At 42.3% G+C, this 27,378-nt stretch overlaps 2 protein-coding genes across 4 annotated transcripts in view; one reads left to right on the forward strand and one right to left on the reverse strand.

The window, feature by feature from the left end:
* N4BP2L1 (NEDD4 binding protein 2 like 1) overlaps window positions 1–17,618 on the forward strand; it is a 28,886-nt gene extending 11,268 nt beyond the window's left edge. The window contains exons 2-5 of one of the 3 annotated variants that reach the window (XM_004604536.2): window positions 11,967–12,094; window positions 12,399–12,497; window positions 15,209–15,267; window positions 16,217–16,416. In XM_004604536.2, coding sequence (XP_004604593.1) covers window positions 11,967–12,094; window positions 12,399–12,497; window positions 15,209–15,267; window positions 16,217–16,273 — 343 coding nt within the window. In that variant the 3' untranslated portion in view covers window positions 16,274–16,416. Of the gene's footprint in view, window positions 1–11,966; window positions 12,095–12,398; window positions 12,498–15,073; window positions 15,151–15,208; window positions 15,268–16,216 lie in introns of all 3 variants that reach the window. The other 2 variants (XM_004604535.2, XM_055133118.1) reach the window with 2 other exon arrangements.
* Window positions 17,619–21,245: 3,627 nt separating this feature from the next.
* The window catches only part of BRCA2 (BRCA2 DNA repair associated), a 70,663-nt gene continuing 64,530 nt past the window's right edge, over window positions 21,246–27,378 (reverse strand). Inside the window, 4 exon segments of the mRNA XM_055141829.1 lie at window positions 21,246–21,460; window positions 21,462–22,033; window positions 23,596–23,742; window positions 24,883–25,127. Of these exon segments, the coding sequence (XP_054997804.1) occupies window positions 21,409–21,460; window positions 21,462–22,033; window positions 23,596–23,742; window positions 24,883–25,127 (1,016 nt within the window). The 3' untranslated portion in view covers window positions 21,246–21,408.

The raw sequence follows: 27,378 nt of genomic DNA on the forward strand, positions 1-27,378 counted from the left end.
TGTTTGCCTTGCATGTGGCCAACCCAGGTTCAATTCCCAGCATCCCATATGGTCCCCTAAGCACTGCCATGAATAATTCCTGAGTGCATGAGCCAGGAGTAACCCCTGTGCATGGCCAGATGTGACCCAAAAAGAAAAATAAATAGCACTGTAGCACTGTCATCCCGTTGTTCATCGATTAGCTCGAGTGGGTACCAGTAACGTTTCCATTGTGAGATTTGTTGTTACTGTTTTTGGCATATGCCATGGGTAGCTTGCCAGGCTCTGCCAAGCAAAATAAATAAATAAAAGAAACAAAGAATGAAAGATGCATTTACATCTTAACCATAAGTTGTGGTTAAAAATCCCCAGTGTTTATTTGCCTACGTGATTTTTCATTTGGTTCTGTTGATTATAATTGACTTATGACATTTTGTGGGAAAGAGCTGAAATAAAAGTGAATGCTGAGGTCTTTGATTCCATCTCCTCTATTGAGCATGTTGGACTTAGAGTGTCCCCGGACTGGGCTCTTTGCATACGGCGGGTCTCAGAGGGCCTGGACAGAGTGTGGTGCGCTGCACTGGCACGGGAAAGCTACGGAAATCTGGTTTAGGACCTTAGAATTCTGCCTGACTTAAAAAATGTTATGCTTTTTTGTTTGTTTTGTTTTGGGGCCACACTTGGTGGTACTCAGGATCCACTGATCAGTGATCCATGATCCGGGCTCTGCACTCAGGAATCACGTCTGGTGTTGCTCAAGGGACCATAGAGGACCATATGGGATGCCAGTGATCAGACCCAGGTTGCCATATGCAAGGCAAACATTCTACCTGTTGTACTATCACTCTGGCCTCATGTTTTGCTATTGTTTATACATTATTTAGTGTTACGTTAATTGTATTAGTATTAGAATCAGCCGAAGTCACTTGATTTTTCAATTCTTGAAATGTTTATTCTTTAAAATGGAGCTAATATTTTATTAACAAATTGTGTATGTATGATCACCACAGTATTTAAGATACTGTGGCAGATACTCATCCTGAAATCATGGCCTTCCCAGCCATGCTCAGAGACCCATAGGCCACTCCCAGACATGCTCAGCCTTTGTGTGTTTCTGCGCGCGCGCATGCGTGTGCGTGTATGTTTATGTGTGTGTGTGTGTGTGTGTGTGTGTGTTTGTGTTTGAGTAATGACAGGGATGGAACTCTGGCTTTGCACATGACTTGCGCTATCTCCTCTTTGAGCTATTCTCTCGGGTCCCTGGAAATATTTTGAGAGCAGTTTTAGGTTCACAGCAATTTCTAGAGGAAGGTTTTAGAGATTTCTGGTGTAGCCCAGCCCTGTCCAGCATGAACACACTCCACTGAGCACTGCGTTTGTTACTATTGATGAACAGACATTGACTGATCACTGTCACCGTAAGTCAACACATCATCATCACCCACAGTTTGTACTTTACATTATGGACATTGAAATGTGTAGGTCAGGCAAATGTATCATGTATCCGTGTATGCTACAGACTATTTTTGTTTGTTTTGGGTCCTTACCTGGCTGTACTTAGGACTTATTCCTGGTTCTGTACTCAGGAATCACTCCTGGCGGTGCTCAGGGGACCTTATGGGATGCTGGGAATTGAACCTGGGTTGGCCGTGTGCAAGGCAAACGCCCTACCCGCTGCACTGTGACTCCAGCTCCTATTTTCATTCTTGTGAAAGTCCTTTGTCTTTCCTCCTCCTCCCTCTCCCTGATTCCTGGCAATCATTAACTCGGGCAGTTATCTGATTTTCTATAGTTTCTCTTACTAGATTGTCTGTAGAGTTCCTATCAATGCATGTGGCGTTTCCAGATTGTCTGCTTTTGCTTAGTAAAATGCATTTGTCTCCTCCACATCTTTCCATGGCTTGGTGGCTCATCACTTTTTATTCCGAACAATGTTCCTGTGTCTGAATGGATTACATTGATGATACATTCACCAAACTACTAAATCTTGGTTGTTTCTAAACTGCTTTTTTTTTTTTTCTTTTTGGGCCACACCCGGTGGAGCTCAAGGGTTACTCCTGGCTCTGCACTCAGGAATTACTCCTGGCGGTGCTTGAGGGACCATGTAGGATGCCGGAGATTGCAAATACCCAGGATCTACACACCTCCAATTCTTGGGCAGTCTGAGGTGTGAGGGTGAGACTGGTTGGAGCCTCATTATTTCAGTTCTTAGAGGGGCTTTTGTGACATGGCAGATCAGCGAGAGGCAGTGAGTGGGTAAGGTCCATCTCTCAGAGGTGGGTGGTTGTGGGGTCAGTTATTAGGGGCCTCATTTACAGCTAGTTCTTCCCCATTCTCGAAGTTTGGGGAAACTTTCTTAGGTCCTTGAGGAAAAAAAATCCAGTAATGTCTAGAGGAGGTGCTGGGATGGCACATCTGAGGGTGTGTCAGGTTCTCTGTACAAGGACGAGAAAATCCAGTTCTCCACTGGGGGCCCCTTCGAGAGCATGCAGAGTGAAGGGCACGGAATCCAGCGCTGCCTGCCCTGCTCACAGTCCCGAGTGTTGAGGATCTTTCACAAGCCCCACGCTCTCCCAGATGCAGAGGAAACAAAATCCCTAGAATTGGCAAAACAGATTCTATCAGGAAAAAGTCGGAAGGAAACAAAAATATGTTAGTCAGCTTCTACTCTGTTCTGCTCACTTGAAAAATTGAGATGAGAAAGGATCTCCTGGAAATTCTTCTTCTTTTTTTTTTCTTTTTTTGGTTCACACCCAGCGATGTACAGGGGTTACTCCTGGCTCTGCACTAAAGAATTACTCCTGGCGGTGCTCGGAGGACCATATCGGATGCTGGAGATCAAACCCGGGTCAGCCAAGTGCAAGGCAAACACCCTACCTGCTGTACTATCGCTCCAGCCCTCTCCTGGAAATTCTGCTTTAGTTGATTCACCTGTGGATGTCTCCACCCATGCATGGGGAAATGCACACGGCGGTTTTTGTGAAACTTTTCCACAGTTGAGAAAATTGCAAAGAATCAAAAGGGTTTTTAAAACCATGGGGAAAACCATGGGGAATTTTGGTAACCAGATTCCTATGTAGGAAAAAGAAATCAAGTTAGGGGCACTTGACTTGCACGTGGCTGACTGGGTTTTGATCCCCGGCACTGCACCTGGTCCCATGAACCCACCAGGAAGAATCCAGCAGTAAGTCATGTACACCACTAGGTGTGGGCCAAAAAAGAAAAGAAATTCCGCCCCCCCCAAAAAAAAATCAAAGTTAGACCCTTAACTAATGCTTGGTGTCAAAAAATAGATGAATATTTTTAAAGTTTGGGGGTGGGAAGGACTATTGTACGAATAAAAACACTAGAAAGTTAATGGACATATGTAACTAGGAAGTTTTTTTTCTTTTCCGTTTCAGTAGAGGCCTGGAGTGATAGTGCAGCAGATAGTGTGCTTGCCTTGCATGCAGTTGACCCGGTAGGATCCCCGGCACTCCATGTGGTCCCCTGACCATCGCCAGGAGTGATCCTTGAGCACTGAGCCAGAAGTAAGCCTTGAGTACTGCTGGGTGTGACCCAAAAGCAGAAAAAAATTTTTTGCTAGCTTGTTATAAGTAAAATTAATGAAAAATTATATTCACAGTAGAAATAAGTACCAGGAGGTGTCTCCATGGCTTGGAGGCTGGTCTCTCATTCTGGGTAACTCAGGGAAGGGACCACCAAGTAAAATGTGGTCGGAGGTCATGTGGGGGAAGGGTGATGCCGAATACAGACTAGAGACTGAACACAATGGCCACTCAACACCTTTATTGCAAACCACAATACCTAATCAGAGAGAGAGAACAAAAGGGAATACCCTGCCATAGTGGCAGGGTGGGGTGGGGGGAGATGGGACTGGGGAGGGGGGGAGGGATGTTGGGTTTACTGGTGGTGGAGAATGGGCACTGGTGAAGGGATGGGTTATCGAACTTTGTAAGGGGGAAACATGAGCACAAAGATGTATGGATCTGTAATTGTACCCTCACGATGACTCTCTAATTAAAAATAAACTAATAATAAAAAATAAATAAAATATAATATAAAAAGAAAAAAAAAGAAAAATTATATTCACTAAGAGTTAGGTTTCCCAATAAGCAAGTTTCATTAACAATAAAAGATCACAAATGCAATTTAAAAATAAATATTTCTGAATAACCAGGACACAAAACAATGAATCTTGGGGCCAGGGAGTAAGCCGAGTGTAGCTCCAAAAAGGAAAATGAAAAACAAAAACAACAACAAAAAGAGAACTGGGGGTGGGGCCTGGGAAGGTGAAGTTGTTATGAACTCATTTGTCTTTTTTTGCCCCTTTTCTTTTCATTCTCTCAATTTCCCTAATGCACGAGGCTCCTGGCCACCTTAGAGCAGAGCCAGTGGCATTATCCTCCTTGCTGATGGGATAGTATTTACTACTTCTACTTAAATTTGAGAATCTTAAGATGTTTCTGTAGTTAGTTCTTTATGTAGCAGTGGAGAGAAAGCTCTTTTTTGTGTGTGTGTGTGTGCAAATGTGTGTCTGTGTGAGTGCATGTGTGTCTGTGCGTGCATGTCAGTGTGAATCTGTGTATATGTGTATCTTCGTCTATGCAGTCTGTGCTGTATGTACATGTGCGTATCTGTGTGCATGTGAGTGTATGTCTCTACATGTGGGTTTCTGTGTATCTGTGTGCTTACGTGTGTATAACTGTGTCAACATATGTGTATGTGTTCATGTGGGTGTATGTCTGTGTGTGTATTTTATGTGCACATGTATGATTTGGGTATATGTCTGTGTCCTTGTATAGGTGTGTCAGTATAATCATAGTCACCTATGATTCTGTGCATGCCGAGAAAGCTCTTTTGTCCTGCATATTTAAGAGGCTGCCTTGCCAGCCAGAGCTTATTCAACCTTTAGGTGATAAGAAAACAAGGTTTTGTAGGAATAATTAGGAAGCCCATGTAGGGAGCCAGAGAGATAGGTTCAGTGGTATGGTGCCTGCCTTGCCAGCTGGGGTTTGATTTCTAGTGCCACATATGGTAGTACATGTGCCTGAGACACATTCCCACAGATGCCCCCCCAACCCCCCCAGCACCATGAGTGATCCCTGAGCACAGAACCAGGAGTCAGTCCTGGGCATGGCCGGGTTAGACCCTGCATCTCAGAAATACCCATATTATCCTCCAAAGTCTATTCTATGAAAGAGACTCGTATTTTGGGCTGCTTGCATGCTAGGGAACTTTGTAGGCTGCAGGTGTAGGTGGTCATACTTCATGATAGTCCTTTTTGCTTTTATTCTGAGGAGAAATTTTTTAAAAATTTGTATAATTTTTTTTTTTTGGGTCACACCTGGAATTGAACAGGGGTTACTCCTGGCTCTGCACTCAGTAATTATTACTCCTGGCGGTGCTCAGGGGACCATATGGGATGCTGGGAGTTGAACCCAGGTCGGCCGCGTGCAAGGCAAACGCCCTACCCACTGTGCTATCACTCCAGCCCCCAAAATTTGTATTTTTTTAAGTTTTGTTTTTAACTCTAGTAGGGAACAAAATTCAAACAGAATAAAATGTAAGTTGGGAATGAATGGTTTAAAAAAAGAATTTCTTAAAATCACAGCAACAATTTCCCAGATTGTATTTTTGCACCCGTATGTTTGCACATTGGACAGTTTTAGCTTCCTACCAATAGTATCAATTGTAAAAAAAGGAGAACAAAAGTAGCTAAGGTATGTGTGGGAAAGAAAAAGCAGGTCTCCAGATGGTCAAACAGGGCCGGGGATGTGGCAGCAATGCAGCACTTGTGCTGTGTGTGAGGCCCTGGGTTTCATTCCCTTCACTGAGCTCCGGCCCCTCAAAACAAAAATAAAAACAAACAAAAAAACCCAACCCAAATGGTCAGACATTGGGCTGTAGTGATAGTACAGTAGGTAGGACCCTGGCTTGGAATGAACTTGACCCTGGTTTGACCCCTGGCACCACTTAGGGTCTCTGAAGCCTTGCCAGGAATGATCCCTGAGCAGAGCTGGAGTAAGCCCTGAACACCACTGAAAGTGGTCAAAAGTCACTTATACACACCACACACACCCTCTAGCCCCAACACATACACAAATATAGGTCACACAAGGGAAAAAAGCTCTTCCCATACCTGCTAACAGTGGAAGAGATAATAGAAATACGGATAAAGCCAGATCTAGAAGGGACAGAAAATCTGGGACCAAAAAAAAAAAAATATTTTACAACTATTCTTCATATACAAAGGATAAAAGAAATAAAGTATCTGTGTGTGTGTGTGTGTGTGTGTGTGTGTGTGTGTGTGTGTGTGTGTGTGTGTGTGATTGGAGGGTAGGGAGCACCACACCCTGCCCTCTCCCTCCCCTCAGGGCTTGGGGACCATATCTGGTGCTGGGAATTGAGCCAGGTCAGGCTCATGCAAGTACAAGTGCTCTGCCCGCTGTGCTGTCTCTCTGGCCCCTCAGTTGTGTTTCTAATGATTACATCAGTTTAAAATTTCAATTTATGATTTAGACCTTTGAATTTGAGTATCTTTAAAGACAACTAAAAGACGTATGTGTGGAAGCTATTTACAGTCTATTAAATCTTTAAACTTTCTTCATGTCACTTTATCCGAGACAGCTTTAAAATGCTGCATTTTCTTTGCCACCTCTGGCTTCAGTGAGGACCAGCACTGACCGGCTGTGGCAGCTGAGACTACGCAGCGCGACCTGGGTGGCCACAGTCAGGGGGAGCCCGCTAGGACACCACCACACCAAGAAGGCCCGCCCTGCCCAATCAGTACCCCTTCTTTTAAAAAAAATTTTTAAGGGGCTGGAGTGATAGCACAGCGGGTAGGGCGTTTGCCTTGCACGCGGCCGACCCGGGTTTGATTCCCAGCATCCCATATGGTCCCCTGAGCACCGCCAGGAGTGATTCCTGAGTGCAAAGCCAGGAATAACCCCTGTGCATTGCCAGGTGTGACCCAAAACAGAAAAACAACAAAAAATTTTTTTTAAATTGAATCACTGTGAGATAGACCCTTACAAGGCTGCTCATGATTGATTTCAGTCATTCAATATTCCAACACCCATCCCTCCACCAGTGTACATTTACCAGGCACCAGTGTCCCCAGGTTCCCTCCCATCACCCCCCACCCCCACCCCAACCCGCTGCCTGCCTCTGTCTTCTCTCTCTCTCTCTCTCTCTCTCTCTCTCTCTCTCTCTCTCTCTCTTTCTCTCTCTCTCTCTCTCTCTGGAGTGATGGTGCAGCAGATAGGGTGCTTGCCTTGCACGCAGTGGACCCAGGTAGGATCCCCAACACTCCATATGGTCCCCTGACTATCGCCAGGAGTGATCCTTGAGCACTGAGCCAAGGAGGAAACCTTGAGCGCTATTGGGTGTGACCTAAAAACAAAGAAAAAAATTTTTGCTAGTTTATTATAAATAAAAAAAATAATTTATTTTAAATTTACTTTATTTAATTTATTTAAATGAATTTAATTCATTCTCTCTCCTCCCTCCTTTTGTTAGCGCCCTCTCTTGCCTGCATGCCTGCAACTGCAGGGATGGTTCCAGCCAAGACCGGACTGGGCGAACCCCTCTATCTCCACCCGCTTTGTTGCCCTGCAAGATTAAGTCCCCTCCCTTTCCTCACTGTAGGCTGCTCAGAGTCTAGGATAACCATCACGCATCACTATTGTTCTCAACTTAAACACCCAAGGTCTTGGCTCCTACCACATGGTTTCCAAACCTTTTACTTATCCCTGGGCACATCCCAGCCTGCCAATGTGCTCTTTCAATTAATGGTGCGGTACTAAGAAGAACGTTTGAATGTGAAAGCCTTCACCCTTCCTGTCAGTGCTCCTCGGATCCCCCCTAATTAGCCCTTGGCCATTGCTTTCTCCTCTTCTGGAGTAATGCAGCCCCAGGGTATGAGATACTCCTGGCTACTCACCTCAGTGCTTGGAGGTGGCTCCTGCAGAGCCGGGATGTAGAGGTTGAAGCGGGGAACAGGACTGTGTGCCGCCGGGGGTTAAACTGAAGGCCTCACACGTGCATGTGCTCTGCCACTGAGTCACGTCCCTAGCTTCCCAAGTTCTTGCTCCCTTTCATTTTTGGCTCACACCCGGCAATGCTCAGGGCTTACTCCTGGCTCTGCACTCAGGAATTATTTGTGGCAGTGCTTGGGGGCCCATGTGGGATGCTTGGGATCAAACCTAGGTTGACTGCGTGCAAGGCAAACCCCCTACCCTCTGTACTATTGCTCTGGCCCCCTTCCCATGCTCTCAATATTTCTCTGGCACAGTGGGTATTCATTGTATGTTAGGCCAAACAATTATCTGTGAGCTCAGACTTCTAATTAGGCCGTGGATTTAATTAATTAATTAATTAATTTTTAATTCAATCACCATGTGGAAAGTTACAAAGCTTTCAGGCTTAAGTCTCAGTTACACAATGATCAAATACCCATCCCTTCATCAGTGCACATATTCCACCACCAAGAATCACAGTAAACCTCCCCCCATCCCCCACCCCGCCCATCCCCCCACCCGCCTGTGTAGCTGATAAATTTCACTTTACTTTCTCTTTACTTTGATTACATTCAATATTTCAACAAAACTCACTATTATTGTTTGGAGTTCCCTCCCCCAAAGTCAGACCTGCTAGAAAGGAAGCATTTGATAATTTGTTTTCCATTGCTGAGAATGAAGAGATATGAGGTCGTGTGGCCACAATAGTGGACACGAGGTTTTGGATTTCTGTATTTTTGTATTTTTGTAACTGAGTTCAGAGAAATTTCTGCCAGAAGTTGCATCATTGCTAGCTCGTACCTCTCTGCTACATTATATTCCACATATGAGTGCAATCTTTCTATGTCTGTCCTTTTCTTTCTGACTCATTTCACTCAACATGATACTTTCCATGTTGATCCACTTATATGCAAATTTCATGACTTCATGTTTTCTAACAGCTGCATAGTATTCCATTGTGTAGATGTACCAAAGTTTCTTTAACCAGTCATTTGTTTTTGGGCACTCCGGGTTTTCCAGATTGTGGCTATCGTAAACAGTGCTGCAATGAACATAGAAATGCAAATGTCATTTCTACTATACCTTTTTGCCTCTCCGGGATATATTCCCAGGAGTGGTATTGCTGGGTCAAATGGGAGCTCAATTTTTAATTTTTTGAGAATTGTCCATATTGTTTTCCAAAAGGGCTGAACAAGTCGGTATTCCCACCAGCAGTGAAGAAGAGTTCCTTTCTTCCCACATGTGTGCTAACACCTATTGCTTTTGTTTTTTTGAATGTGGGCCATGGCTGAGAGGCACATGAGAAAATGCTTGACATCACTAATCATCAGGGAGATGCAGATCAAAACAACAATGAGATACCATCTCACACCATAGGCTGTGGATTTTGTGAAAACTGCACCTTATTTATTTTCTTGGTTTTGGGTCAACACCTGGCAGTGCTCAGGACTTTTTCTGGGCTCTTTGCTCAGGTGACCCATATTGGGTGGTGGGAATCAAACCGGGTTGGCCATGTGCAAGGCAAGCACCTTCCCCGCTGTACTGTATTGCTGGCCCTGCACTTCTTTTTGTCCCTTAATACTTTGTATAGAACTTGCACTTGTCAGGTACTCAATAAATGTTTTATGAGTTATGTAATTAGCATTCTTTTATATTATCTTATAACCATGTTTTCCCACAGAACTATCAAGGGAGATTATCAGATTGCAGTTGGGATCAAGGTGTTTGATTATGCTCGTTGAATTTGCCACCTTAACCTATTCCCAAATAACTGCTTTTAGTGTGGAATTACTACAAAGAATTTTGACAGCAACATGTATTTGTTTCTGGTTCCTGGTGTGTATTTACTCATTTTTGAACATCGAAGCATTTCATTCCTATTTCATAATACTCTCTTGAAGTAACTGCAATATTATGTACTCACTCCAGTGTACTTTACTGCTATGACATCAGTCAGTCTGAGGTGGTGAATTTGACCTTATTTGTCATAATCATTAATAAAATATCAGTACTTTATACTTCTCAAGTGCTCTACTGTTTACATAATGCCTTCCCTGTCCCGACTTCACTTGAACCTTACTGGAAGCTCTTTGGTAGAGAGGATTTTCTGTGTGTTGTAGTCCAGGAGACAGAAATGTGGGGCGTCACCTCTCTAGGCAGTAGGCGGGTCAAAGGGACATGGCCTCTATGAGATAGGCACTGCGCCAGATGCTTCTCTGCTCGGGCCCGTGATCGAGCAAAGGAGCTGACATCAGCCTCTTCACAGCTGAGGCAGGAGCCTGGAGATTTGCATGGATACGCACTGTTGTCCATCCTCTCTCCCGACATCATCTGAGAAGGATTTTCAGTGGAAATATGCTCTTTGAAGTTACTCTGAGAATAACTTAATGGCCCCGCTTTTTGCCTTAAATGGGAACTGTCAGGAATTGGCCTTTCTTTTTCATTTTTGGTGTTTGGACCACACTTGGCAGTGCACAGGGGTCACTCCTGGAAGTGAGTAAACCAATCCTACGGGGTGCTGAGGATCAAACTAGGGTCAGAAGGGTGCAAGGCAAGTACCCTAACCGCTGTGCTATCTCTTTGGCCCCTCCTGTTCTGCTTTTCAAAAAAAGGGATCCTGGGCCCCAGTTTGTTGAAACATGTTACCTTGTAAGGGTGATTCACACATGTCATTTCATCCATTTTGTACGTCACCAAGAAATTGTCTGTTGAATGGGTCCTCAGTGGGTGCATAAAGCAGAGCTCCAAGGAGATGGGACCCAGGACAGGAGGCGTCAGGGTACAGGGAACGGCACCAACCTGGGACCCCAGCACCCGGGAACATGTCTCAGGGGAAAGACCCAGGTGTCCATAAGGAAAGACAGTCACCAGGTGTCCACCAGCACGTGTTCGCTTTAGGAGCTGGAGGTGTCCATTTGGGCCTCGGCCCTCTCCCACCTCATAGGGAGCAATGCCACTAGAGAGAATAAGCCGCTCCATTTATTTATTTATATTATTTTTAAAATTTATTTATTTATTTATTTTTGCTTTCTGGGTCACACCCGGCGATGCACAGGGGTTACTCCTGGATCTACACTCAGGAATTACTCCTGGCGGTGCTCAGGGGACCATATGGGATGCTGGGATTAGAACCCGGGTCGGCCGCGTGCAAGGTAAACGCCCTACCCGCTGTGCTATCGCTCCAGCCCCTAAAATTTATTTTTTTAATTGAATCGTCATGAGATATAGTTAAAAAGTTGATCATGGTTACATTTCAGTCATACAGTGTTCCAATATTCATCCCTTCACCACTGTACGTTTCCCACCACCAATGTCCCCAGTGTCCCTCCCGGCACCAGTGCCCCATGGCAGAAACTATTCTCTCTCTTTCTCCTTTTGGGACTGGAGCCATAGCACAGTGGGTAGGGCATTTGTCTTGTACTCGGCCAACCAGGGTTCAATTCCTCCGCCCCTCTCGGAGAGCTCTGCAAGCTACCGAGAGTATCCTGCCCGCATGGCAGAGCCTGGCAAGCTACCCATGGTGTATTTGATATGCCAAAAACAGTAACAAGTCTCACGATGGAGACGCTACTGGTGCCCGCTCGAGCAAATTGATGAATAACGGGATGACAGTATATTTTATATTTACACTTTAGTTCCTTTCAGGAGTCAGTACTTGTCCAGAGTGATCATTTCCAACTATCATTGTCATAGTGGTCTCTTCTCTATACTAAGTGCCCTCCCCTGACTCCCACCACTTGTGGCAAGTTTCACCCAGAATCTGGAGCTGCTCCCTTTAGATGGAAATGAACAGCTCAGACACCGGTGTGTGTGGTGTGTGTGTGTGTGTGGGTGTGTGTGTGGGGTGTGTGTGTGGGGGTGGGTGTGGGTGTGGGTACTCCCCATTGAAAACTGCAGTTGGAAGGAAGGAATACCTACCATGTCTTCTCACAGTCTTGAAATCACTTCTTATTTCCCACTTTCCAGACAGTTGCAACATGACTTCCCCAGGGCCCTGATTTTCAGCACGGATGATTTTTTCTTCAGGGAAGATGGTACCTACGAATTCAATCCTGACTTCCTGGAGGAAGCGCATGAGTGGAACCAGAAAAGAGGTGACAAATATCTTTCCAAACTCCTGGGAAATTCCACTGTGTCCATAGCTTTGTAGCATCTGCAGAATGAACACGTTTGACAGGAGTTTAATCAGAAATTCTGTCATTTTGCCCCTCACCAGAAGGCCAGAGAGTCTTAACCTTCCAGATTCCAGGAATAAGGAAATGATTGATAATGGGTTCTGAAATAGATGGCATTAAGGTTGTATGCTGAGAACATCCTGTAATAAAAATAACAAAAGGGGCAGTACACTTATCCTTCTCTGTTGCATGTTGTTCACTGTTATATAACATTGTATTGCAGCAAGAAAAGCAATGAGGAATGGCATATCCCCTATTATTATCGATAATACCAACCTCCACGCCTGGGAAATGAAGCCCTATGCAGTCATGGTAGGAAGAAGCATTATTCTGAATTTTCAGTTTATGGACATTTTATGAGAAAGTTGAAACATTGTTACCTACCTTCTTCCTTTTCGTCTTTCTCTGATCTCCCACTTGTGATGGCGAGTCCCCATAGGTAATGCGGTTTGACCTTGGTGTTTCTCTGCCGTTCAGTGGCTGCTATTTGCTGAGCTGCCCGTGTCCCTCAGAGTCCACATTTTAAATGGGGGGGGGTCCTGAATTCTTGGGAGCGTTTTCCATCGGGGTTGTTTGCCCTGGAAGCCATGCAGATGCCACCACTGAAACTCTCAGAAATCTGGGCAGTTGTGTCACTGGCAGGCTGGGGGTGTCCATGGAGTGTGGTCATGTGGGAATCTCAGGACCACAAAACTTGATAGTTTCAAAAAAGGAGATTTAGGAGGAACACTGTCACCCTAAGATAAAAATATAAATATACCTATTATAACTCACTTCTCTATTACCAGAATTACTCAAGAATGGCCAGAAGAATAAAACAGTAGTTATGATTTTTCTTCAAGAAAATGTCTTATTTAGTTTTTATTTTAATTCTTGGTATTTGGGCCACATGTGACACTGCTCAGGGCTTACTCCCGGGTCTGCACACATGGTTCACTCCTGGAGGGCTTAGGGATCACTGGGGCACTTGGATTGAGCCCTACCTGTTGTACTGTTGCTCCAGCCCCAAGAACATCTATTTTTTTGTGTGAAGTAAGACAGATTTTATTTGTAGGGTATTGAAGGTGTGGAGGGGAGGGAGGAAGGGAGAGAGAGAGAGAGAGAGAGAGAGAGAGAGAGAGAGAGAGAGAGAGAGAGAGAGAGAGAGAGAGAGAGAATAATGCGTAGATAGGAAAGTACACATCTCAAGAGGGGAGATGCAGGTGACACATGTGCTCGGCCACATGGGTGCAACAAGCACATGGGCTTGGGCAACATATGTGCTGAACGTCTTTAAAAAAAATTTTTTTTTAAATTCCTAGATTTTGTGATCTTATTTCATTTTGGTTTGTTGTTTGGGCCACACCTGGTATTGCTAAGGGCTGACTCCTGACTCTGTGCTCAGGGGGTCATGTGGTACCAGGGATTACACCTGGGCAGGCACATACATGGCAAGTGCCTTAACTGCTAGACTCTCCCTTTGGCTTGCCCCAGACATATTTAATCTTTATACTAATAAGTTTTCCTACTTTTTTTGGGTGTAGAAAGGAGAAAAGATCCAGAGACACAGAGAAGGAAAGGGCAGAATACTGCTGAGTTTCCTACTTTTGTTACAAAAATCCCTACTTGGCTAAAGTGACTGTCTCCAAGTCTGGATTCTGGTCATCTCTGTTTAGGCCTTTGCTTACATTTGGGGCAAACAGCTTCCACACAGGTGCACTTCGCTCTCACTGTCCTTTCCTCCACTCTACATGGACCCAGATGGGGTCTTTCTTTGGTGACAGGATGAACATCAGCTCCGTGGTTACTTCAGATCTCTGGTTCAGTTTCGAGAGGAAGGAACAGACATGTGAAGAGTCAAATTAATGACTTTTCAATCAGATTTAGTTTGATAAGAGCAAACCACAATCAAAAGTTAGTGATTAACTGAGAATGAATTAAGGAAAGTACATTTTACTCTTTCCCCCCTTGATAATTGAAAACATTTCCCCCAGTTAACCAGAGCTATGAGTAAAGCACAGAAATTAGATTATTTTCTAAAAACTTTATCTAATTAGAATTGTCCATTTGTAGAATGAAGAAGAAATTTTTTTATCTCTGCTCTGTATTTAATAACACAGTAAATAATAGTGATAATAATAAAGTTCAGTTGAGATTAAAACAAGCATGAGACTTGTCAGACTTGTTACTGTTTTTGGCATATCGAATATGTCATAGGTATCTTGCCAGGCTCTGCCGTGCGGGCGGGATACTCTCGGTAGCTTGCCAGACTCTTCGAGAGGGACAGAGGAATCGAACCTGGGGTCTGCCATGTGCAAGGCAAATGCCCTACCCGCTGTGCTATCGCTCCAGACAAGCATGACAACCAAGAATATTTGGGTGTTTTAATGAAAATTCTAACAGTATTTTAAACCCAGAGAAGTAGGGTTGGATGCATTGAACTATTCTACTAGCAGGAGGGTGGTTTTTGGAGGGGAGGGTATGTAAAGTATGTGGAAAATTGCGTTTAATTCTCAAGTTCTTTTGCCTGTCACACTCTCATTTTTCAAACCCAGGCACGAAGAGTAGGGCAAGGCCTTTGACACTGAAAGTATGCTATTTACATTATAGTCTTTGAGACGCCATGAGTTCATTGCTTGTATCTGTGGACAGGACATTTTAAATATCCAGATATTTTGAAAAATGTCCACAACAAAGAGCTTTTCTAGTTCTATAATCTGAATACAATTTATCACGGGGAACCAGCATACCATATGAGTGTGAAAGTGAACTGACTGTACTTATGCATTTAAGTAAGAACACTGGATTGCTTGTTTAAAAAAATTAGAAAAGATTTGTAGTAAATGTTAAGTGGCAGCATACGCATTCCCAAACAAACATACCATGTCTTCAATGTTTTATGTACTTTTGAAAAATCAGGCACTTGAAAATAACTATGAAGTTATATTCCGAGAACCTGACACTCGCTGGAAATTCAACGTTCAAGAGTTAGCAAGGTACTTCTTTGTTTTTCTAGTTCCTCATTCTGTATCCTGCTGTTTTCAGGTATTTCAGACCGAACAAAGCATCTTTTCAGGCTGGAAACGGACATGGTAGTTTTCAGGCCAGAAATGGTAATTCTTGGAAATTGATAACTTTGGAATTATTAATGCGAAGACTTTAGCTTGGGGGTCAGTTATCTAATGTAATGCTAAATGCTAAACCTTGGCTGGGCCTTGGTGCTTAAAAAAGACACACTTAACATTCTGCTAAAATGCTTTTTTATTAATGAACCTTTAAAAGCATTTTCCTTTGCATGGGATTGCACATGTCAGTGAGGATTTTGCATTTAGGCTAGAGGTTTTTAGATAGTGAACATTTTGTTTGGTGGTTCATTTATGGCCTAGATGCTGCTTCTAATTTATAAAGCAATAACTTTTTATTAATTGCATGGGTTCTGATGGCCACCATTTGTGTTACTTGATAATACCAGTGATTCACAGTAGCTTCTGAGATCAGAGATTACTTTTAGTGAATGAGGCTAGTTCACTTTATGATTACAAGCAGATAGCAGTTCTGAGTTGGAATTGTGTCCTCACAGTCACCTGAGGTGATTATTAAAAATCCCATTTCCTGTGCCCTGTTCCTTACTTGGCCCCTTTGGTAATTACATTCTTAATTCTAGCCCCAGTAAATTTTCATATCCGCTGGAAACTAGGATTGTTTCAGTAAGCATGGAGCAATATGTATGACTGACATCAATGGAATAATACCTGCGTGATTAACAAGCAAATATGTAATACACAGATCTCATAGTATTATTTTTTGTCTTGAAGCAAGGAATGGAGACTTCTAGACAAACAGCTTTTGCTTTTTACTAGGCTTAGGGTAGTTGAGGGGTGTAAAGGGCAGCATGGGAAGAGGAGAGAGTCTGAATGATAACCTCACAGCCTTTGCCTCAAGTTGGGTCCTGAGAACAGGGAGTGTGTATCTGTGGAATAGTAAGAGAACTTACACTTTACAAGGAGCTCATTTTGATACTGCTGTAACTAAATGTTGCATTTCTCCCTCTCACCTCCATAGAAGAAACATTCATGGAGTCCCAAGAGAAAAAATACAGCGCATGAAAGAACGGTATGAACATGATGTTACCTTTCGCAGTGTGCTTCATGCAGAAAAACCAAACAGAATGAACAGAAACCAGGACAGGAATAATGCATCATTCTCCAACGGCACAGGCTACTGGAATACCTACGCCGAGTTCCCACAGCGGCGGGCGCCTGGCGGCTTCACCCAGAGGAACACCAGCAGGAGGGGAGGCTGTCACCACGGATATTAGAAGCATTCCAGATGTTCCCAAATGAGTTTTTACTTCGATTTTTAGTATTTATTCGTCGTCTCGTTTTATTCCAAGCTCTAACTCCAGTGTAAATAGTAGAATCTGAAAGTTTTTGAACCAAAGTCATTATTTTCATGTTCAATAAACATTTGTTCAAGTGATCATATATGCATGGTCTGATGTGGGGAACTCTGCAGATAAATTCAACAAAGTTACTTTCTATGGGGGAAAATGTGAAAACTGTGACCTGACACCATAAACAAGAACATAGCCATTCATATAGGTGATAAAATAACACACGCTTCAGTGCCTATTTTTTTTTTTCAGGACATTCATCTCCATTAGGAAAGTTGGAAAGGTGGGAGAGAAATGGGAGGAAGGAAAAATTTGATTTCAGTGCCATTTCTGCTTTGATTGATCACCTGTGTATCCAAAAAATGTGAATTTTGTGACTTCAATGACATTGATTTTCTTTTAAAAGGAACGTACTAAAATAAACATCTCGGGAATATTCTCCTTTTGACACTCTTTGGAAAGTACTCCTTTGGTGATGCACCTTTGTTAAAACCATTGACACCTTTTTAATAGCCACACAGGCTCCTGAGGAAAATCAGTGTCATTTAAGTTACATCATGTGTTTTTATTGAATGTAATTAGAACTGAGTAACTTTTGACTGTTTTGCTAATAGTGGAAATAATATAAACCTGCCCTGAGGAGACACCAGTTTTGGGGAGGAATAATTAAAAAATTGTGTGTATAAATGTGTGTCATCAGTTGGCAGCATACTTTCAGGCATGAAAGTGAGCTCCCAGGGCCCACCTCCTACAGGGATAAAGTTCAGTGTTCACTGTGAGATGAACTAGCTTGGTGTTTTATGTGGCATTGTCTGCGATGAAGTTCTGCAATGCTAAAATGTCCTGTTAATACCAGTAATGAATTTCTGAGTCTATGAATCCAGATGAAACCTCAGGTAGTTGACATCAGATTAGCTGGACCTGAGACCATGATAGATAAAACCATGTTGGTTGTAAGCTTTATTTATTTTGTTGTTGCCCAACAGCTTCTAATGTTCTGTCAAGTATTATTTTGTGTCCTAAATGATGGTGCTTTTATGGTTATTAAAAATTACATATTATATTGCTTTATATGGACTTGTCTCTGAATTGAAACATTTCCCTTTTGGTTCAACATAAAAAATTACTTATTTTTGTCTTGGGGCCACACCTGGCAATGCTCAGGGGTTACTCCTGGCTCTGCACTTAAGAATCACTCCTGGTGGTTCTTGGAGGGGTAGGGGTGGGGGTGGGGGCATATAGATGCCAGGGATAGAACACAGGTTGATTACATGCAAGGCAAGAAAGCGCCCTACCCACTGTACTGTCTTCCTAGTCCCTATTTATTTATTTTTGCCACACCAGTTCAGAGATGACTCTTAACTCTTTGTTCAGGCATCACTCCTGGAGGGCTGGTGGGGGTGACCATATGGGGCACTGAGGAGTCAAACTTGGGTGAACCATGTGCAAGGTAAGTGCCCTACCTGCTGTACTACCGCTGTGTCCCTCAACATAAAAATTTAAATGGATTCTGTAGAAGGTGACTATCCTAAGCATTAGATCTTTAAGGTGACAATCTTTTCATCAGTCTAAGCAAATGTGGGGACAAATTCAGTTGGGAGACAGCTCAGCGGCTGCAAGACCACCAGTGCCGGTGCTTGAGCCTGCAACTCTGTGTGCCCCATGCCAAGAGATTCAGTCAGGACAGTCAGGGGTGTGTGAGCACAAATGGGTGTAACCCCCACGCCCCTGCCCCCAGCCCACAAGGAGCACTAAAAGATGTGCCAGTTCTACAACCAAGAACGGTGACCTCTGACAAGCACTTGTGTGAGCAGTGCAGCCCCCTGTGAACACATGTAAGTGTCGCAACTGAAGGTGTGCAACCTGTGTGCAGTGTGGCCAAGCGTCAAAGGCCACAACCTGACGTGCAACCCCTAAGAAACAACTTGATTTTCGAGAGGCAGGGGTGTGTGAGGTTCTGGCCACATATATGTGAAGTGGGGAGTAAGAAAAGTTATTAAGCAATTTCATTGCCTTAACATTTCCTGACATTACTGAATCTATTTGTCAGTAGCTGTGTACTACTAGCAATTCACTTGTCATTTTTTTTTTAACAGCAAAATTGAATCAACCTAAGGCAGTGTTATAATTTTAGTACACTACATGTTTCTTTTCTTTTTTTCTTCTTTTTGGGTCACACCTGGCGATGCTCGGGGGTTTCTCCTGGCTTTGCGCTCAGGAATTACTTCTGGCGGTGCTTGGGGGACCAGATGGGATCCTGGGAATCGAACCCGGGTCGGCCGTGTGCAAGGCAAACGCCCTACCCGCTGTGCTATCACTCCAGCCCCACTACAGGTTTCTAAACAAAGCATAATGATCTTCCTATCTTCTATGATTCCAGGACTCAAGTCCTTCTGAGAGATACCTGGCTGCTGAGGCTTTTGGTTCCCTGGGATGAGCCAGTGCCCACCACGGAGTGTTTTCATGTTCTAGATTTAGCACTTTTAGACTTCACAGTAGTTCCTGGTCTATTTTCTGTGTCCCTCCCTCCCCTCACCCTCCGTCCCACTTTAAACACTGTGGCTTGCAAAGTTGTTGCTATTTCCTGTATAATTTCCTAGAAGATTGGGAGTGCTTGTTTGGAAGCATTAATTATGATTAAATGCTCCTACCTTACTTATCCCAGGTTGAGGTGATTTTTTTCATGGCCTCTGATTTTTTAATTTTTGCTCTTTGGGTCACACCTGGCGATGCACAGGGGTTACTCCTGACTCTACACTCAGGAATTACCCCTCGCGGTGCTCAGGGGACCATATGGGATGCTGGGAATCAAACCCGGGTTGGCCATGTGCAAGGAAAATGCCCTACCTGCTGTGCTATTGCTCCAGCCCCCCATAGCCTCTGATCTATACAAAATTTGTTTGGGTTTTTGGGACACACCAGACTGTGCTCAAGAAGGGGTCACTCCTGGACAGGCCGAGAAACATATGTGGTTCTGGGGATCTAATCAGGGTCAGTTATGCAAGGCAAATGCCTTAATCCATCTTATCTCTCCAGCCTGATTTATATAATTTAAAATTTTTAATATTGATTTTATTTTCATGTGATATGGTTTGCATCAGCCATAGAACTGACATGGTGCTTCATATTTAATAGGCTCTTGAGTATCTACAATTCACAAAATGTAATATGTGGATAAGATCTCACTAAAACAGATCATCTAAATGGAAATGGAGGCAATAGCAGTTAAATTTTTCATGATTAAAATAAGAAGTAATCCTTATTCTTCCTATTTATCCGAGACTCAAATTTTATTCCCTGTTCTATTATAGTGGATTACTAGGGAAATAATAGGATACAAAACTGAATTGTTTTATAAACAAAACTTAAATCACATTAATAAGGATGGGGCAAAGGCTTAATTCACAGTCTCCATACATGGGTGCAAGCACTTGCTGGAACCCCAATTCCTAAAGCTGTCTCTGGTTCCCGCTTGTTCCACATCCACCGGCTCTGCAGGGGCATGGGCGCCCGGGCCGAAAACCCGGCCGGCCGGAGCCGAGCACGGGCCCGACTTAAATCACATTAATAAGGATGGAATAGCTGAGTTACAAAGAACAGCAGAATGAACTATGTCAATGGCTTTTAGGAGATAAAAAATCATGAGATAGTTATGGAAGGAAACAAATTGCTTTTTTGAACGATTTATTAACTTTACAGTGTGCTTATTAGATTTGAAAACACAGTATTATATGTAAATTTAAGACATATTTAAAGACTTGAAGCCTGATTTAAGAAGTTCTTCATGCCGGGCTGGAGCAATAGCACAGCGGGTAGGGTGTTTGCTTTGCACTCGGCCAACCCGGGTTCGAATCCCAGCATCCCATATGGTCCCCTGAGCACCGCCAGGAGTAACCCCTGTGCATCGCCGGGTGTGACCCAAAAAACAAACAAACAAAAAGTTCTTCATGCCATTGCCAGTCAGAACTGTTTCTTCTTTTTTCTATGAAATATTAAAGGAACCATAATGAGGGTTGGGACATGGCTCAAAAGGCTGGAAGGCATTCTTAACATGTGTTCAATTCCTGCACTGATTCCTATCCCTGGGCAATGCCAGATAGGCCCTTTCCCACCACAAAAAAGCCAAACCCAAAACAAATGAGACTGTCAGCTTAAAATGAACTATTCTGCTTAGGCACTGAGAGAGTATGAGTATTTTTTTGGTTCTTAAATGAGTACTTACTGAGTCCTGTGAAGGGTTAAAACTAATGCAGTTATAAGACTCTATGAGCTCTATGAGTTTTGGATTTCTGATATTTTAGCTCAGTTCACAGTCTAGATGCGTTTCTGTAAGAAGCCGCTCTGGGTGACAAAATGGGTTAGAAGACCTCTCAGATCATAGTCTTTAGGAGCAGAGGGTCCGTTTCACGTTTGGCAGCTCCGATCTTTGATTAGGACTCTGATCTTTGATTAGGACGGACCCATAGAACTAAAACATACATTATAGAAAACTCCCATAGTGTGTTACCTCTGGAGAACAAAAACAAAAACCCAAAGAACTAAAATAAATTCTATGAATTCAAATAACACTACTTGGAAAGCTAGTTTAATTAAGACACAATCTGAAAATAAAAGAAATATTCACATTTTATTTTATTTGTAAAATACTGAAGTGATCAAATCCAGTCATGAAGACTTTAGATTTTTCATGATTAGTTAACAAATAGTTTTAAGATGTCAAAATAGAAGTCTACCAGTACAGAAACAGACAATGAGCACTCTAATGACATATACAGACACTTAAGTACAGTTAGAATAATTTCATTACTTTTCTCACTATACAATACTGAGGTGCAATTTAATATCTTACAAATAGGAAAGATTAAGCATCAATTACTAGTTTATAGTCATGTTTTTGATGTCTTTGCAATCTTAGAAATATTTTTTATTGCACTGATGTCACGTTCTTCCATGCTGTCACAGGAGTCCTCTTGATCTTTGACTGCAGTTGCAGTATGATGCCTTTTCAATCTGAGAGACTCTTTTGAACAAGAGGGAGCAGTTCTAGCGGATTTGGTAGACATAAGTTGATTTTCGGCTGGACCAGACACAAGAGCTTGGGTATTTATCAATGCTAGTTCTTCATCAGCTATTGAATCACTTTCCAAAAAAGAACTGTCATTAAACTTTTTAAGTGGTGTCATCTGAGGAGAATTCAATGATAGTTTCTTTATGGGTGTTTCATTTAATTTGATGCCACAACGCCGTGGTGGCTGAAATGCTTTCTGTGCAGCTGGAGAAACAAATGTGCACATGGGACTGACAGGTGGAGGTAAAGGCAGTCTACTCAAGAAATCCAAGGCTCTTCTCTTTTTGCAAGTTTTTGGATCATCAGTCTCCTTTTGACAACAAAACTTGGAGGTCATTTGGGCTGACACAGGTGTGGAAACAGACTTTCCTTTTGTCTTACAAAGTAATAAAGGGCTCTGATAACTGATAGGAGACATCTAATAAAAAAATAGTTGATATAATTACATACTGGTAAGATAACATCAAGTCAACTGTTCACTAGAATTTACTTAGACACATTAATACCATGCACATTCTCCTTCCTTAATGTTTAAGAGGTAGATGACTTCAAAGACATTCATATTATTATTCTTATTTCAGAGGGAAGCAATTTTAAATTAGATAAAAGAATGGCACGAAGCGGCTGGAGATATGATACTTGCCCTGCACACATTTAATCCTGACACTACAGAGGATCCCTTGAGCCCTGCCAGGAGTGATCCCTGAGCACTGAGTCAGGAGTAATCTCTGAGCACCCCAAGTATGGTACAACAACTCCTGCCCTCACCCACCAAAAAAGGGCAGTAAAAGATGAAAACTAATTGAAGTAGAAGACAAACTAAAGCAAATGGTTTATGCTTTAATATATATTTTTCATCAATAGGTTATATGAAAATAAGCATTTAAGAACCATTTTAAGAACACAAGACTGCTTGGGTTCTAATACTTAATACTTTCCTAGTTTTATGACTTTAGGTAATTGTTTAATCCCTCTAGATGATAATATATATTTTTTTATCTCAAAAGTTTTTTTTTTTTTCTTCTTTTTGGGTCACACCTGGCAATGCACAGGGGTTACTCCTGGCTCTGCACTCAGGAATTACTCCTTGTAGTGCTCAGTGGACCATATAGGATGCTGGGATTCAAACCGGGTTGGCTGCGTGCAAGGCAAATGCCCTACCTGCTGTGATATTGCTCCAGCCCCCTCAAAGGTTTTTATTTTTTTTTTTTTTTGGTTTTTGGGTCACACCTGGCGATGCACAGGGGTTACTCCTGGCTCTGCACTCAGGAATCACCCCTGGCAGTGCTCAGGGGACCATATGGGATGCTGGGATTTGAACCCGGGTCAGCCGCGTGCAAGGCAAACGCCCTACCTGCTATGCTATCACTCCAGCCCCGGGTTTTTAAGATTAAACGAGTTAACATAGATTCTAAGCAAGTGTTAGCTACTTGAGAATTAATATACTTCAGCCTGACATGCATTAATTGTGATGCAGAGTTAAATCAGGAGCTGGAGACATAATATAATGGACAGGATGCTTCCCTTGTATGAAGCTGACCCATGTTTGATCCCCAGCACCCTAGATGGTCCCCCGAGCTTCAACAGGAGTAATTCCTGAGTGCAGTGCCAGGAGAACCCCTAAGGATTGCTAAGTATGGCACCGAAATAAAACAAAAACAAAAAAATCAATCTAGAAACTACCCTAACTTCCCAGTCTTCCTAACAAAAATATATAAGCAAAAAAGCTTATATTCAATATACTTGGAATGCTGAAACTCAAAGTACTTGTCTGTAAAAGTTAGCCCTAGAGTATTAATTTTGGCTTCAACAAACAAAATTTAATTTTCATATCACAAAGCTTAATTTATACCAATCAGTCATATAACAACCACACTTTTCAAATAAGTTTAATTACACTTTACCATGTTTACTAGGTACACACCAAAATATATTCTTCACAAAAAATATTCATATAATCTTTAAATTTACATAACTCACCAGACACTTGCTTCCTGTATCAAGAACTGGTTGGACAGTGTGTGGCTCTGAAGTATAGTCTTTAGTTGGGGTGGACCACTTGGGATCATCTGCATTAAGCATATGCATAAGCTTGTTTTCTGCATCACTGCAAAATACATCAATATTCTAAGAAAAAAATGGGAAAAGTTGTTTTGTAAGTTACAAATGCACAGGAACAAATGAAAGCCCATCCATGTTTTCAGAAGTTTACCTTTAATACCGGGGCTGGAGTGATAGTAATACCAGAAAAATTCAGATCACAAAAACGAAATGAAGGGGCCAGAGCTAGAGTATAGTGAATAGGGTGTTTGCCTTGCATGCGGCCCACCTTGGTTCAATATCCTACCTGGTAGCCCAGACCGCTAGGAGTTATCCCTGAGTGTAGAGCCAAGAATAAGCCCTGAGCAAAGCCAGCTGTGTCCCAAAAAGCCACCCCCACCCCACCAAAAAACAAAACAAAACACAACAAAAACACAAACGAATTTTGGCAGCAACTGTTAAAGAATATGCCAATGTAAAAATACAAACCAATGTAAGTTATTTAGAGGGAATCAGTTATTGGAAAGCAAAAGAGGAGGGAAAAGAGCATGTGTCCATAAACCAGGGAAAGAAAAAGATGTATGAGATCTCCCCTACATCTAGTTTAATTAACAAGATACAATAACACTGTGATTGTTGTTGGAATATCAGGGCTGTTTACATGCTAATAGTTGAAAATCATCTAATATTCATACAGTATTCCGGAAATGAGAGCAATGAGAGAATTGCTTCCAACTCTTCCAGAATTAACTGGAACAATGTATAGGTTAAGCCATAGGAAGCAACTGTTTCAGAAACAAAAAATGGTCAAATGCAAGCAATTTTCTATGATTTAATCAATGTATTTCTTTTTTTTTTTTTGCTTTTTGGGTCACACCCAGCGATGCTCAGGGGTTACTCCTGGCTTTGCACTCAGGAATTACTCCTGGCGGTGCTTGGGGGACCATATGGGATGCCGAGGATCGAACCCGGGTCAGCCGCGTGCAAGGCAAACGCCCTACCCGCTGTGCTATCGCTCCGGCCCCAATCAATGTATTTCTTAATTCCCTTCAAATCAATTATTTCTCCCTGGTAGCAATGATTCCCTCATCTCTTCAGGTTCATGAGCAATTAATGATGAAATATCACATATTATATCTCAGTGATTCAATTTTCATGTCACCACTTTTATGACTACCAGAGTAGGGACAAATAAAGATGCATGATAATTCTCAAAATTCATTTTACCTCAACAGAATTTTTCACTTTATGAAAAGTCTCTTGAAAATGTTCTTCCCTTGGATTGGCAGAAAACATGGAAAAATCTCCAGCAAATAAAGTAGGAATTCTTGATTTGGATTCTGGTCGCCACTGGAGGTTACTTGCAGCAATTAACATGCGCGGTTTAATTATGTCTTCATTTACATCTATCCAAAACTTTACTGCCAATAAATTATGACATTCATCTGACAAATAGACCAAAGGAAGAAGACCTAAAACAAAACAAACAACTCCAGTACAAATGTATTAAATAAATTTAAAATGTAAAAAACTCTTAATATGCTCATTTTATTTTTTATTGATTTTTGAGCCACATCTGGTGGTGCTCAGGGTTTACTCCTGGCTCTGCACTCAGGGATCTCTTCTGGCAGGCTTGGGGGACCATATGGGGTGCTGGGGATTAAACCTGGTTGGTCACATGCAAGATAAATGCTCTACCTGCTGTACTATCTCCCCAGCCCCAATATGCTCATTTTGGTGGCTAATAGTAAAACTAGAAAAAACTATAGAGAAAATTTGAGATTTCCAAATTTACCTATTTATTGTACTAAAATTTCATGACACTAATACATTCTTTTACTGAGGTTGTGGAGAGGTTAGTATATTCATATTCTGCTGGTGAGAATACAAAAGTATCTACTAAATACTGGATCTCCCTGTACTTAATATTCTGTTTCTTCTATTTTTTTTCTTCATCTGTTTCTGTAATAATTTGTTTTTCTTCTTTTATCTTCTGTTTCTCTTTTTTGTCAACCATTCAAAATTTTTTTTTGGGGGGTGCAGGTCTTGGGCCACACACAGCGATGCTCAAGAATTACTCCTGGTTCTGTACTCAGGAATCGCTCCTGGTGGTGCTTGACAATATGAGACGTGGGGGATCAAACCCTAGTCAGCCACATGTAAGGCAAGCACCTCACCAGCTGTACTCTCTCCCCAGTTTCCTAATTATTTTCTTAATCAATACAATCTCGTTTGTGGGTTTTGGCAAGTACTTTGTTACGTGTCAGAGGAAGAAAATTCTGTTTGTTTCAAAGTACTTCCTTAATCCAGAAGTTCTGATTATCTTTCTTAGCGGGGGCAGGGAGATTGGGCCACATGTTAGTGGTGCTCTGGGCACAGGAATCAAACCTGGGTCAGCCACACGCAAGACAAGTACCCCACCCGCTATGGGCCGAAAGTTCTAATCATTTAATACCCATATCTAATTATGCTTTCTAGTTTAAAATTCCTCTCTCTCCCTCAAAAAATAAAACCTAGGCCTGGGAATATGATGGCTAAGTGGCACAGTGCCTTCCTTGCATGCACAAGTTCAATCTTTGGTTCAATGAAAAACCAAAGAGAAACCAAACCTCTTTCATCTGCCTAAAAACTCTTTTTTAACTTTCTATTTAAACTATCACACTTCATTCATCAGCTAAACTGTACAATTTCATTTTTTGGACACATGATAATACTTAAAAAAAAAAAAAAACTCCCCACCTTTGTAATTATTATTACTTTGTTTTTTGGTCCACACCTGACAATGTTCAGGGGTTACTCTTGGGTCTGCATACAGGAATCACTCCTGGCGGTGCTCAGGAGACCATTTGGGATGCTGGGGATGGAACCTGGGTTGGCTCTATGCAAGGCAAGCACCCTACTATCTCCCTGGCCCTCACTTCCCATTATTAAAAGTGTACTAACTTAGCTTAGACTGGATGCCTTTTCCCGCTCCCATCTTATTAACTTTTCCCCAACTTGTTGTTTGACTTACACCTTAGCTCAACAGCCAGTTTAAACGAATTAACCTTTTCTTAGCTTTTATGCTTTGTTATTTCAGCATTCAACATAAGGTTCATGGTTCTTTCTACATTACAGAACATCTCCCAGCCTCCAACAAAAAAACTTTATCTTCACTTCTAACATAAGAGGGGAGTGGGTTGAGGGAAAGAGAATTGTTGAAAACGTCAGGTACACACAATTTCAAAAGGTTCCCATTGTAACTCTGATCTCTTGTCCTCATCATCCCATTTTACAGGCGGAGAAGTTAGAATAACCTACCCAAGATTTGTAAAATAAGTGCCACTATACTATCTCTCCAGCATGCACCTCTCAGCCCTTTGAGTCCACCCAAATTAATGGGTGGAGATGATGATCTGGAAGACTTGCCTAGCACCCACCAGTCCTACAACCTATTAGATGGTGACTTCAGAGTGACCTTGTTGAGTGAGACTCTTTAATGAGATGAAAGTAACTGCACTCTGCACTCCTTCAATAGTACAGACCTTCAGTAAAGAAAAAAGTGAGAGGATATGAGAAAACTGCAATCAGAAGTATCTGAAGTACATGGCAGGTGAACCAAAAACTCATTTGAAGGTAGCAGAATAGAAGCAGAAATAGGTCAATGTGCTTAAAGATAAGATTCAGAAACTATTAATGAAGAATAGAAGGTGAAAAAGAAAGACAAAAAAAGAAAGAAAATAC

The sequence above is a fragment of the Sorex araneus genome, chromosome 1 (assembly GCF_027595985.1).
Source record: "Sorex araneus isolate mSorAra2 chromosome 1, mSorAra2.pri, whole genome shotgun sequence".
NCBI lineage: Eukaryota > Metazoa > Chordata > Mammalia > Eulipotyphla > Soricidae > Sorex > Sorex araneus.